This window comes from Lycorma delicatula, chromosome 3 (assembly GCF_047948215.1).
Source record: "Lycorma delicatula isolate Av1 chromosome 3, ASM4794821v1, whole genome shotgun sequence".
NCBI classification, from domain to species: Eukaryota; Metazoa; Arthropoda; class Insecta; order Hemiptera; family Fulgoridae; genus Lycorma; species Lycorma delicatula.
The window spans coordinates 198614740-198628638 of record NC_134457.1 but is presented as its reverse complement, the minus strand read 5'-3'; the positions used below and the strand labels follow the sequence as shown (position 1 = coordinate 198628638).

At 30.3% G+C, this 13899-nt stretch overlaps 1 protein-coding gene across 2 annotated transcripts in view; it reads right to left on the bottom strand.

Annotated features, from left to right (window-relative positions):
* Window positions 1–4456: 4456 nt before the first annotated feature.
* The window catches only part of LOC142322348 (uncharacterized), a 175015-nt gene continuing 165572 nt past the window's right edge, over window positions 4457–13899 (bottom strand). For both annotated transcript variants that reach the window (XM_075361324.1, XM_075361325.1), the window contains exons 4-5: window positions 8492–9104; window positions 4457–5999 (exon numbers count right to left, since the gene is read on the bottom strand). In XM_075361324.1, the coding sequence (XP_075217439.1) occupies window positions 4927–5999; window positions 8492–9104 (1686 nt within the window). In that variant the 3' untranslated portion in view covers window positions 4457–4926. The remainder of the gene's footprint in view (window positions 6000–8491; window positions 9105–13899) is intronic.

Below are 13899 nucleotides of genomic sequence, written 5' to 3'. Positions count from 1 at the left end.
AATCCTGAGACGATATAGAAAGCCACCGGAAATATTTTACAGACGAACAGATAACTGTACACCTACACTGTGAATTAACGCATTTTCCAAATGTGAAACGTATTATTGAAAGTTTGAGTAATGAAACATTTAATGCTACATCATGTATAAAAATTATAGAGAATCTTGCAGAAGAATTTTCTTCCTGATTTGCAGATTTTAAAAATTAGAATCTGTTATAGTATTTTTTGTTAATCCGTTTAGTGTGACTTCTGATAATGCATCTGCTGCGATTGAACAATATTTTGAGATTAGTAATGTGGACAAAATAGAATTAGAAATAATAAATCTGCAAAACATGATACTGATTCCAAAACATGATTAACATGTTTTGGAATTTAGTTTATAAAGATAAATATTATGTTTTAAGAAAATGTGCACTAATAATTTGTTCTTATTTTACACTATGTATAATTGCAAATGTCTCTTTTCAAATATGATGTATCTAAAATCAAAATATAGATCTACGCTCACAGATTCTAATTTAGATAACTGTTTAAGAACATGTAATTCTAATTATACTCCCAATTGCAACAAATTGGCAGATGATTTTACAATGTCAAGTGTAGCACTGATGCGGATGTTTGTCATATTTGTATTGTATTTATATTTTTGAAAGTAAAGCCTTTAATAAGTTTTTTTTCATGTGCTCTCAATAACTTTTGAATTTATTTTGTGCCCTTACTGACAAAAAGGTTGCTAATCTATGATTTAGAGGATTGTGGGTCCATAATGATTTTTTTATACCCAACAGTTTTTAAACTAATTACACTACACTTTATTTTAAGGTGAAAATTGCAATACCTTACCCAAGTCTTTGCTCAAAATCAAATTTCTTCAGAGACCACCAATGGGACCACTAAATGTTGGATGTGGCAACAGTGTTTTGAATGATTTTTGTTGTTTATGATGAATAAAGTACAAAAATAGAAGTGAAGAGATAAGTATAAAAGTTTGTATGTATTTTGTATTCAGTACGTATTTAGTTCTAAAACTTAAACTTCCATTAGCCAGTTTTAATTTTGAAATGTATACCTAAAAGTAAAATAAGTGGGCCATATTTGGGGCAATACATATTACATGCAACCATAAGTATATTAAAGATTGCTTACCTGGATCTTAAATGTGTGGAAGTTGGTTGTATTTTCAGTGTTTCAAAGATTTCTTTGATCTAAAAGAAAATAATGTTTGTTTCATTGATGAGTATGATAAAATGTGTGTACTAAAGTGATCAGTAACAATGTAGAAACGGCATAATTAGCCCTGAAAAACTCTTCTGAAAGTGTAATATCCACATATTTTGAAAGTGAATTCTTAAAACATTTTCTTTAAAAATTATTTGATTTGCTTGATAACTATCTTCATTAAGGTATATTTGAAAATGTTTTGCAAGAGGATAAGAGAAGCTAGCTTTTTTCCTTAGTCTTACATCCTTATGTCTTAGTTCCAGTGAAGTAGAAATCTCTTCATACTTGAATTTCAAAGTATCAGTATAATATAAGATTCCTAATTATTTTTTTCAAAGTTTTTGTTATCTAGAATGGAAATTTAATGTCTTCTTTATTACTATTCTCTTCTCATTTATCCACTTCCATTCATTTTTTTTCCTGTACAATACTTTATCAACAATATCTTTTTCATTTGCAATAATTTCATTCTAAATAGTTCTGGATATATATTAAATGGACTTTTATTTACTGAAGTCGAATTATTTTCACTTCACATTTGCTGTACTATCTATCTCAGATTACTTTACAGTAATATGTGTCATTAATGATAACTCGGTATTTCTTCTTTACTAGTACCATTTAAATGGATAATTTTCATTCATTTAGCAGTTAATTCATGCACATCAGCTAATACTACTGCTAATAGATTTATTATATTTATAATTTTAATTCTTTAATCGAACTATTATCATTCCAATCTGCTCTTGTACTTTTTAATATTACAACTAATTTATCCTACTTGATAAGCCAAATAGGTTTCCAGTATCTGTAGAACTTTGCTTGTTCTATTTAACTTTCTACACTACCAATAGTTCTTATTAGCTCAGTTGCACACCTTGCCCTCCTCCTTTACTAAATCCATAATGTTCTTCTGCAATCAACTGCTTAATTCTTTTATTGAATCTTTTGTTTATAATTTACTATAGAAGCTTTAATAAAAGTAAAATTAAACTGACTATCGTCTAATTTTGAGATTTTATTACGCTATGCTTTCCAGTATGAGTCATAGTTGTTTTAAGAAAGCCATCTTGTCACAACACGTTATTATAAATCATATGATATGTTGATAAACTTAAAATAAATTTGATAAATTTTCATTTAAATCATACTGGTGGTAGAAATCTTTTTAGATTGCCAGTAAATCTGATTTGGTACCAGAGATTAAGTTTCTTGGTGTTGTTATGGATGGACTGACATGGAAGGAACATTTTGTGCAACTTAAATAAGACTAAATAAAGTTTATTTTTTTAAATTTTATTGCTCCATTATTTAAGTATTGGCTTCTTATTAATGGTGTATTATGATTATGTATATTCATTGTTGATTTAAGGAGTAATATTTGGGGTTCACACTTGGACAGTCAGAAAGCAGAAAGTACTAGAATATAAAAAAATTGTTATTAATTTTTGTTTATCTATAATGTTCATGCAGGCTCAACTCTAGATATTTAAACATAATAACATTTCCTGGCATTTATTTATATAATATAATTATGTTTTGCAAATCCAATCCATCTAAGTTTATACTGCTATCTGAAAACTACAATTAAAATACTTGCCATAGAGATGAATTTTTGTTTCCACTTCACAGAACTGCTGCTTTTGAAAAACTCCCTTGATATGCTGGTGTAAAGTATTATTAATAAATTAAATAAATAATGAAATAGATAGTTTTATTATTTGATAAATGAAATAGTTTTAATAAATAAAACTATTATTATTTAATAAATGAATTTTTGACTGATAACAACAATTATGATTGTTATCTTAATAGTAATATATACATAAATTTATATATTTTAAATGAATTACCAACAGAAAGTTGCACTTGGTTTGATAAGATCTTTGATAAGGTCTTCATAAGGATTTAATCACTTCTATGGCAGCTATTTCTACAGACTTTCTATTTTATTAATAATAATAATCATACTTTTTATCGTTTGTATAAATCCTGATTGTAGGAATGTTCCATTTTTACCCTATCCCATTTCATCTTAATCATCTATGGAGATAAATCGCTTTCTATTTTTTACTCATTATTTCAGTATAAACTAATGAGCGCTTTCTTAATCTTCTGCGCATGAAAGCCTTCTCGTCCTGACTACACTGTGTTTATCCCTAATGAAATAACTTGCCTTTGAAGCGATACCTTACAAACCACTTAATGGGAAAAAATGAATTGTCTTCTTCTGGTTTACTATTAGGAGCTGAAATTTATTTTAAGAGTACAGTTGCTTTATAAAAGTGAACACATTACAGACCTTATATTTGTCTGTAAAAACTGTTTTGATATTGAGCATTATAAAAAATTGTATTTTTTGTAACAGATGACTGAGATATTTCTAGCAGTTTTAATGGAAATTCTTCTATCCTTTTTCTATCATATGAATTAAAATTATAAAACTGTATGTATAAGATAATAATTTATTAAAAGATATAATGGTTAATTAAAAAAACAAGAAATACTTACCTTTACAGGGAGAATTATTCTTGAATATACTCAAATATTGTTTTATGTAATCTGTTAATAAAGTTATGGAACATTAAATTGCCCTTCCATGTAAACAGGTAAAAGTTTTAAATTTATTATAAAATTAACTAAAGGTTTTCTTCAGTTAACTGCAACCAGAAAAAATAAGTCAAAACAGAACAAGGTTTAGTGTGAAATAAAAATAAACCTTTTTATCTTCATTCTAAGATAAATGTATGTAACTATAAGTTATTACAGTTTATTTGTTTTGTAATGCAATTTAAGCCATCATTAATTTTTTTATAACATATATTCGTATATCTTAATACTTCATATCATTATCATCGGTTTCACTAACATTCTACTTTTTCTAACACCGTAATATCAGGTGTTTATACTGGTGTTATTAACTAGTATAAACTTTTAACAGGTAAACATATTATCAAAGAGACAATGTTGGTGCAGATGAGCATAACTAGTGACAAACACATCTTAAATAGGGATAAAAAAGTAAGCTTTATTTGAACACAAATGAAGTGTGCCTTGAAATCTCAGATTTTTACACACTGGATTATTAGAAGTCTATTGGAAAAATTTAATAAATCACTTAACATAAGGTTTTATAAAATCTGTTATTATTTTTATTTCGGCTGCATTTCATTTCATTAAATATTAAGAATGATTATGTAAAAAAATAAATAAATAAATGAAAAAAAAAATCATTATGTATCACTTTTAATTACAAAAAAAATTCTGATATATATACAGAAAAAATAAAAAAGAAATCACAATTTTACTTAGATGTATGAAGTTACTAAAATTTTTTTCACAATCAACTTAACTATACAAGATAAGCAATATTTACAAACAATATAGAAACAAACATAAGGTATATGTTATTTACATAATAATGCGTAAGTGATTAAACATTTATGTTACACTTTTTTATCAAAAAAAAGTGTGAAACAAAATCCACTAAAACAAGTTTATAAAAAATTAAAATTATAGATTCATTACTTTATATTTTCAGTCATAGTTACTGATTGTGTAAAATAAGCAGTCTGTGTAATTGTAAAAGATTTTGTCAATAGGTATAAACTGTTTTGTTCATATTATTACCCTTTACATAAAAAGTTAAAATATCTGTTGTATGTTACATGTTTATTTACAAAATTAATATTTACATTAATTACAGTTTAGTAGTCGCTTGAAGTTTAACATATCTTGCATGTTGTTCATCCGGTTGAGCAACAGGTAAGAAACACTGATGTGTTCTCATAGGTTTCGGCCTTTTAAGTAGCCTCCTAATAGTATGGTAGACTGCAATCAGTAATAAACCACTTAATACAAATAAACTAATAGTTAATATTCTGTTAAGAAGAAGGTTATGTGTTTGATCATTTGCTTGCATAACAGTAACGCAACGTGTTTTTGGTTCAGTTGGTGGAAAATCACCCAAAGTGGCACAGACTTGGTAAGGTCCATTAGGAAGACCATGTACTACAGTCCAAGGTAAAGAACAATTTAAATGTCTTTGAGCAACTAGTGTACCATCAACAAATACACTCACTGTTACGATACAATGTGGATCTGTCTGATCGCTCCAAAGATGGATTGCAATTGCCATGGTTCCAAGAGCAGTAAGGTTTGCATCTAGATTAGCAATATGAGTTCTTCCTGGTATAGGTTGTGCTTGCGATTTAGCTGTTGGTATAAGTGGTATAACTTCACTACATCCCAACACAAGAGCTGAATCATCTCTTCCTCCTCTACCTTCTAAGAGGACAACACAATAACGATAACGATGACCGGGCTGTAAATCTGTTGCTGAAAGTGCTAATGATAAACTTCTTGGATCAACAAGTTGTGATGAATCACATTTCAAAGGATTTGACTCAAGAAGAACTTCATGAACTCCTAATTCTTCATAAACAAATAAGGCATCACAGGAATATGAAGCAGAATTTGCTTCAACACTCCATAACAGTGAAACTTTTACACCATCATACTGAAATCCTCTTAGAACAACTCTAGTACCAGATACTGGCATAGGAGTAGCCAGAGGTCCTTCTGCTGGAGGTAAAGTTTCCCCTAAATCTCCACATACAAAATCACTTGCAGTTAATTCTTGAACTAATCCATTTTCAAGTTGAGGAGGAGTTGCACAAACAGCTGTAGCTTTATCTGAACTTGGTAGAAAGGTAGAAGCATTTAACCAACTAGCAAACTGAGATAAACTGCAGTCACAATTAAGAGGATTTTCTGAAAAAAATCATTTTTATTATTATTATTATTATCATTATCATTATCATTATTTATCCTGCAGAAAATATTTGAATATACTGAAAAAAAGATCAAAACAAAATAAGATACATTGGTTGTGGAACTGCAGCTATCAAAAAAAATATTCTCAATTTAAGTTACTTCATGATATGATAGAATTCGCATTTTGATCAACTGCTTCAAATTCCTCTATTTTTATGGCAGAGGAAATTAAATTTTTAATTGGATCACCTGAACTATTTCATTTAAAGTAAGTTAATTAACTTCAGTTCATATTAACTTTGTTTAATCTCAAATACTTAGATGTAAATAAATATTCATTTGATAGATTCTACTTTCATCAGTACATAAATTTTTGTCAATTTTCTTAGCATCTGAATTACTGCTTGCAAAATCTTTTAGTTTGTTTTTCTGACTTGTTAGATCTACCTGACTATCCATAACAGATCTACAATCTTGAAAGGGCTTCTTTAAGTTGTAAACTACCGTATGACTTGACAAAACTAAGCAAAAGAGATTGTTCCACTTGTTAATTACTGCATTTATAATACTTGAGTTTCATGTTTTCAAGGTTACATACCTGTTCTTTTATTCTTTTTGTTAAAGTGAATGGTACTTCTTGTTATAAACATGAATAACAACACAATAAACACAGTTTTTGTTACATGAAAGTTTTATTGTGATCCTAATGTAACTTTTGATGATGAATTCAAAAATGCATTTAGATTTTTTCCATAAACCACACTTTTTGTGATAACATTTTTGAATTTTTTTGTGGAATGCTATTTATTTTTTTAGGAATAACTTATGTACTTAAAAAAATATTTTAAATGACAGAGGATAGGAGACAAACATAACTTTATGAAGGTAATAGAAATATATGCATGATGATCTGACATGTCAGCACACAACAGACTCTGAATCATACAATTAACTCACTAATATTGTTTAAATATTCACAGTGAATGGACACTGTGTGTTTTCATTCCCTCACAACTGCTGTTTGATCTAGATGAAATGTTTGACAGACTGGGTTGTGGGTATCTGCACATGAATTTTGCCATATTGTAGCATGAATCACAAGACCATTTGTCACACTGTTATTTCTATTTTATAAAGATAAAAGGAATAATTTAGTAAATCCAAACCACACAGTGCAGTACTTGAATTTACTCTCTGCTATAAAGTCAGTGCCTCATGATGAGGACTTACCTGTGCTGCTAAGTTCAATATGAGGAAGTAGGTTCAAGATGAACCTACTTTTGAAGCAGAATCCTCTTTCCAAGAACCTCATTTGATAACTTAGTGAATTTAACAACTTTGTTTGGGATTTGAACTTCTTAAAGAAACTAGCTGGGCTTTTTGGATCTAGACTGAAAGGCTGAAATGTTCTCCATATTAACACTAAATTATGTTTCTTTCATAACCATAGGAAGAGTTTCAAGATTTATTTTATGAAGAAAATAATTTAGTGTAATGTAACAATATTTGTGACGCATTTTATCAGGAATGTAACTCTACAGAGTGGAGACTGTTCAATGAGTCTTCAAAAATTAGTTCAAAGGCTACATGTTGAGATTTAAAAATTATGTTATTGATGGGTTGGCAGTTTGGTTACACTAAATTTTGTTGAGTTTTGTGCAAGTGGAACAACAGGGACAAAATAAATCATATCAGAAAAGAGTGGCCAAAGCATGAAGCATTTAAATCTGTACAGAAAAATGTTGTACAACCCCCACTAGTAACTTGGAAATGAGTCTTCTACCTTCACTCCATGTATTATTAGATCTTTTCAAAAACTTTATTAAGCTGTTTGATAAAAATGGTGCTAGATTTCATTTTTTAACCCTTTTGTTGATGTTAGGCTTTTACAAATTAATTTTTTTACAAGTAACAAATAAAATAAAGTGTTTTGAAGTAAGTTATTAAAAATACACATACAACAATAGATTCGGCTTTGTCTATTATTTCAAAAATAGTTTTAAAATTATTTATGTAATATTTAATTCATATGCCTTACATAAAAAAAAATCATTTCTGTAGGTTATGTGTTTCAGTGGTATTACCATTTTTAATTTAAAAAAATAAATTACAATGAAGTAATAAATATAAGGAGTGATACACCAATAAAAATTAAAAGAAAACAAACCAAACTGGTAGCCTGAATGAAGTGTTCCTAAATATTGCATGGTAGTCAATGTTTTAAATTAATATCCAAACAGTAATTTACCTGGTTACTGGGCAGAAAGATTTAGATACAATCCGATTGATTAAAATAAATAATTACAGGTTAGATTTATATAAGTCACTTGCATATATTTCATAAGTTTTACAGTATTTTATAATTTTAGATTTTCATTTATACCACTGTAAATTATTTAATTGCAGATTTAAAGATTATCTTCAGATTTTGACAAAAGTAATAAATTAGAAGTAATATTAATAAGACTATTTAAAAAATTTAAGTGTACCTGAGAGTGTCAGTCTTGTAAGTTTAGGATTTGTTGACAAAGCATCAGAAGCAACCATAGAGATATCATTATCATCAAGTCGAAGCTCCTGGAGATTTTTGAGAGGAAATATTAAGTCAGAAGTAAGTGCTCGAAGGAAATTATGAGAGACATCAAGTTTTGAGAGGTTTGTAAGATGTGCCAGTGATGCACCAGAAACTGCAACCATTCTATTGTGGGCAAGATCAAGTTGCATTAATGTTCCAACTGCTCTGAATGCATGATCTTCAAGGACGTCAATTTGATTATGATGTAAAGACAAAGAAGTTAGTTGATCCAATCCAGCTAATGCACCACGTGAAACACTACTGAGTTGATTATGCGCTAAAGTCAAAAGTTTTAGACTTGGTAATCGAGGCAGTGTTTTGGGTCCTAAAGGGCCTGCCAAGGAGTTTCCACTTAGATCTAATTCTTCTAAAGCTCTAAACCCTCTCAAAGAAGAAACAACTCCAACTCCAAGCCTATTTCCTTGAAGTCTTAAAATCCTTAGCAGTGGGAGTTGTATAAAAGCATCTGGTGATATTGAAGTGAGTACATTGTCGCTTAAGTCCAGGAACGTAATGCTTGACAGACCCTGAAACAAACAGTAGTCCATGTTTAACAGAATAATAATGAGAATAACTAAGCAATTCTTAAAGAACAGAATAAATCATTTTTGGTTTAAATAAATAAAACAAATACCATATGAAACTTGTTATGCTATCAGTCAAATACAGAGTGATTCAGAAGAAAAGGGAAATAATTTGAACATTGATTCTAAAATCACCTCTCATGCTCATCTTCTTAGAGGAAATTTCAATAATATCAATTATATGTTGAAAACATCCATATACACTCAGTGGTGCAAATACGTCTACCATGGTCTATTCTCATTAATTAACAATTAAGTACCAGGTGATTCAAAAAGGACTTCAGAACTTTAAAGGCACATAAAAATTTATTTAGAGAACTTATAAATTTGGTTGAGGTGTTATTTCATAGTAAAACCCATCAAATTTTGACTTGCTAAGTTCTTTAGTACTGAAATCAACCACCAGCACTGTCACCAGTTATTAAAAATGGATACATTTACTGGTGTGGAATATGCTCACTGTGTGTTTTAGTTTCACGATCTGCAGTCAGTAACTGCAGTTCAACATAATTTTCATAAAGAGCAAAGTAGGCATACAACTTACTCTTGGCACCAAACCTTCATTAAGACTAGAGTTTCGCAAATGACTGTTTTGCACGTATTATATAATTGATTGCATTTGAAGCCATACAAACTAACCATGGTTCAACACATTACAGATGACGACAAAGTTGCTCGGGTGCAGTTTTGTGTGGTAATGATGGATACAATTGCAGACAGTAATACATTTCTAGACATTGTAATTTAGTCAACATTTCATATCAGTGGCAGGTTGAACACCCATAATTGCCAAATATGGGGTAGTGAAAACCCTCGTGAAACTTTTGAGCTCATTCGTGACAATCCTAAGATCAATTATTTTTGTGGCAATCCTTTTTCCAGGAGGCAACCGTAAATGGTATTGTTTATATGGACATGCTTAAAAATTTTCTAATTCCTCAATTAGAAGATGATAACCAAGATGGATGCCATTACTATCAGCAAGATGGGACACCATCTTACTACCACCTAGAAGTCTGAGATTTTCTTAATAGTTTATTCCCAGATTGATGGATTGGTTGTGAAGGTTCAATTACTTGGCCACCTTGCTCTTCAGATTTGACCCTGCTAGATTTTTTCTTGTGAGGTTTCATTAAAAATTGGGTTTATGTCCCACCTAAATCTTCTGATCTTGTTAAGCTAAACTCAAATTAATGCCTGATTTGCTGGCTACATTCTGGAATGAAATTGACTTTATGTGGGATGTATGACATATTACAAATGGAAGTCGCATTACAAATGTAAGTTACAGAAATTTAAAATAACCATTCACAATAAACTTGATGTGTTTTTCTATGAAATGAGACCTCAATCAAATCTGTAATTTATCTCAATCAATTTTTATATGCTTTTAATGTTGTGAAGTCCTTTTTGAATTACCCAGGTAAGTATTTGCAATTTCTTCTGGGTTCCAGTCAAGTTTAACATTATTAACTGTCATCTATTTCTCTTTATTAAAATTCATAAATGAGCATTACTATGTTGTTACTAAGAGAATAAAAGTAAACACCTTACGTAATAAAACTGTAGTCACTTTTTCAGAACACTGATTTGAATTGATGTATAAAAGATAAACAGTTTTTCATATAAAATTTAGTAATTAATTATAATTTAGTTATTAAAGTTTCATGAAAATATTAGCAACCTAAAATTCAAGTGTAAATAATTATTTTAGTAATCAACTAAGTATATTAATATGACAAAATATTATACAAGGAAAATCAAAAAAGTGAGGGGAAATTTTGATTTCCCTCCCAATTATATGTATTACAACTCCCTGGCTGTTCTGCTATAAATCAAAACTTTGTGTCATCTAGACAACAGGAGTATTGTTCCATTATTAGCTGTTTGTAGTTATGTTTAAAAAGGAATTTAAAATGAGTGCTTGTTTGCTTAAATGCACAAAGGAAGAAATGTGAGCAGTGTTACATTTTCTCAACTTAGAAGGGAGGAAACTAACAGATTATTTGTACATTTAAATAGCAATATGGAGAGAATTGTTTGAATGGAAGCAAGTTCTACAACTGGATTGATCACTTTAAAAATTGGAACAGTAACATTTAAGTTGTTAAACAAATGACTCAGCATAATTGTAGAATTAAAGTAATTGAAGTTGCACGTGAAGTTGAATAAAGTACAAACCACTGTTCAGTATTTTCAATTATGTATGATTCTTTAAACTTTGCTTGTTTGGTTCCACATCAAGTAACAGGCATCTGTAAAAAAGATGTTTGAAATTTTTCAAGAACATTTTGACACTTTATGAAGATGAAGGGGGGGATCATTTCTGAAGCAGATAATAACTGCTGATGAGACAGACATAGGTCTATCATTCTGAATAAGCGGAGTTTAATATGGAAACATCCTTCATCTCCTATGGCAAAAAATTCAAAACTCACATACCTCCAGGAAAGATGATGATAGTGATATTCTAGGATATGGAAGGCCCAGTTTTTATTCACTTCATACGTAAAGGTGAAATAGTGATTAGTGAAACTGCTGTGATCATTAAATGCAAAATTCAAGTACAAAAGCAAATAAAAAAGCTGTTTCAAACAAGTGATTTTGCTTCAGGATAATCATCATTATACAGCCAACAAAACAATCCTTTATCTTAGAGATCTTAATTTTGACTTTTATACTACTTCTGGTTCAGTATGATGTTGAGCCAGGTCAGGAGTACTAGGGAGTACTCAAAACTCACATATCTCCAGGAAAGATGATGATAGTGATATTCTAGGATATGGAAGGCCCAGTTTTTATTCACTTCATACGTAAAGGTGAAATAGTGATTAGTGAAACTGCTGTGATCATTAAATGCAAAATTCAAGTACAAAAGCAAATAAAAAAGCTGTTTCAAACAAGTGATTTTGCTTCAGGATAATCATCATTATACAGCCAACAAAACAATCCTTTATCTTAGAGATCTTAATTTTGACTTTTATACTACTTCTGGTTCAGTATGATTTTGAGCCAGGTCAGGAGTACTAGGGAGAGGGGCAATCCTGAACTGGCTTCGAAAAATTTTCATCTTTTTGGTCCTGATAAATAAGCTGTAAGGGAATTATTTTTGTTCTGTTGAAGAAATCATAGAAGTAGTGCAAACAGCTACACACCAGACTGAAAATTTCTTTTCTTTTTCTCTGCTTGTTAAAAAAAAGCTTGTTAAAAAATGGATAAAAGAAGGAAGGGTTCATGTTAAAAAAGAAATGTTTCACGCATATTTCATTTACGTGAGAGAAAATAAAATAAATAGTACTCGTATGTTAAATCGCACTTGACTTTTTGTCTTATCCTTGTATTAATATTGTAAACTTTTGGTCAGGGGATTTTAGAGTAATTAATTCAGCGTCAAATAATGGGCAGGCAGGAGTAGGTTTCGTGATGAACAAGAAGATAGGGAGGAGAGTAGAGTATTTCAAGACGCGTAGCGATAGAATCATTGTAATAAGGATAAAATCAAAACCTAAACCGACAACGATTGTTAACGTCTATATGCTTACAAGCGCCCATGATGATGATGAGGTAGAGTGTGTATACGAAGAGATTGATGAAGCAATTAAACACGTAAAAGGAGATGAAAATTTAATAATAGTTGGAGATTGAAATGCAAGCATTGGAAAAGGCAAGGAAGGAAATATAGTGGGTGAATATGGGCTGGGCAAAAGGAATGAAAGAGGAAACCGACTTATAGAGTTTTGCACGAAGTATAATTTAGTAATTGCCAACACCCAATTTAAAAATCATAATAGAAGAATATACACTTGGAAAAAGCCAGGCGATACTGCAAGGTATCAGATAGATTATATCATGGTTAAGCAAAGATTTAGAAATCAACTCGTTGACTGTAAAACTTACCCTGGAGCAGACATTGATAGCGACCATAATTTGGTGATAATGAAATGTAGATTGGGGTTAAAAAACCTGAAGAAAAGGTGTCAGATGAATCGGTGGAATTTAGAGAAGCTTGAGGAAGAGGAGGACATCGCAAGAGGTCTGAGTAAAAAAGATAAGGTAGAAAATGTAGAAGAAGAATGGGAGAATGTTAAAAAGGAAATTCTTAAATCAGCAGAAGCAAACTTAGGCGGAATAAAGAGAACTGGTAGAAAACCTTGGGTTTCAGACGATATATTGCAGCTGATGGATGAATGTAGAAAATATAAGAATGCTAGTGATGAAGAAAGTAAAAGGAACTATCGGCAATTAAGAAATGCTCTAAACAGGAAGTGCAAACTGGCGAAAGAAGAGTGGATTAAAGAAAAGTGTTCAGAAGTGGAAAGAGAAATTAACATTGGTAAAATAGACGGAGCATACAGGAAAGTTAAAGAAAATTTTGGGGTACATAAATTAAAATCTAATAATGTGTTAAACAAAGATGGTACACCAATATATAATACGAAAGGTAAAGTCGATAGATGGGTGGAATATATTGAAGAGTTATACGAAGGAAATGAATTAGAAAATGGTGTTATAGAGGAACGAAGAGGAAGTTGAGTAGGATGAAATGGGAGAAACAATACTGAGATCTGAATTTAAGAGAGCATTAAAAGATTTAAGTGGCAGAAAGGCTCCTGGAATAGACGGAATACCTGTAGAATTACTGTGCAGTGCAGGTGAGGAAGCGATTGATAGATTATACAAACTGGTGTGTAATATTTATGAAAAAGGGGAATCTCCGTCAGACTTCAAAAAAAGTGTT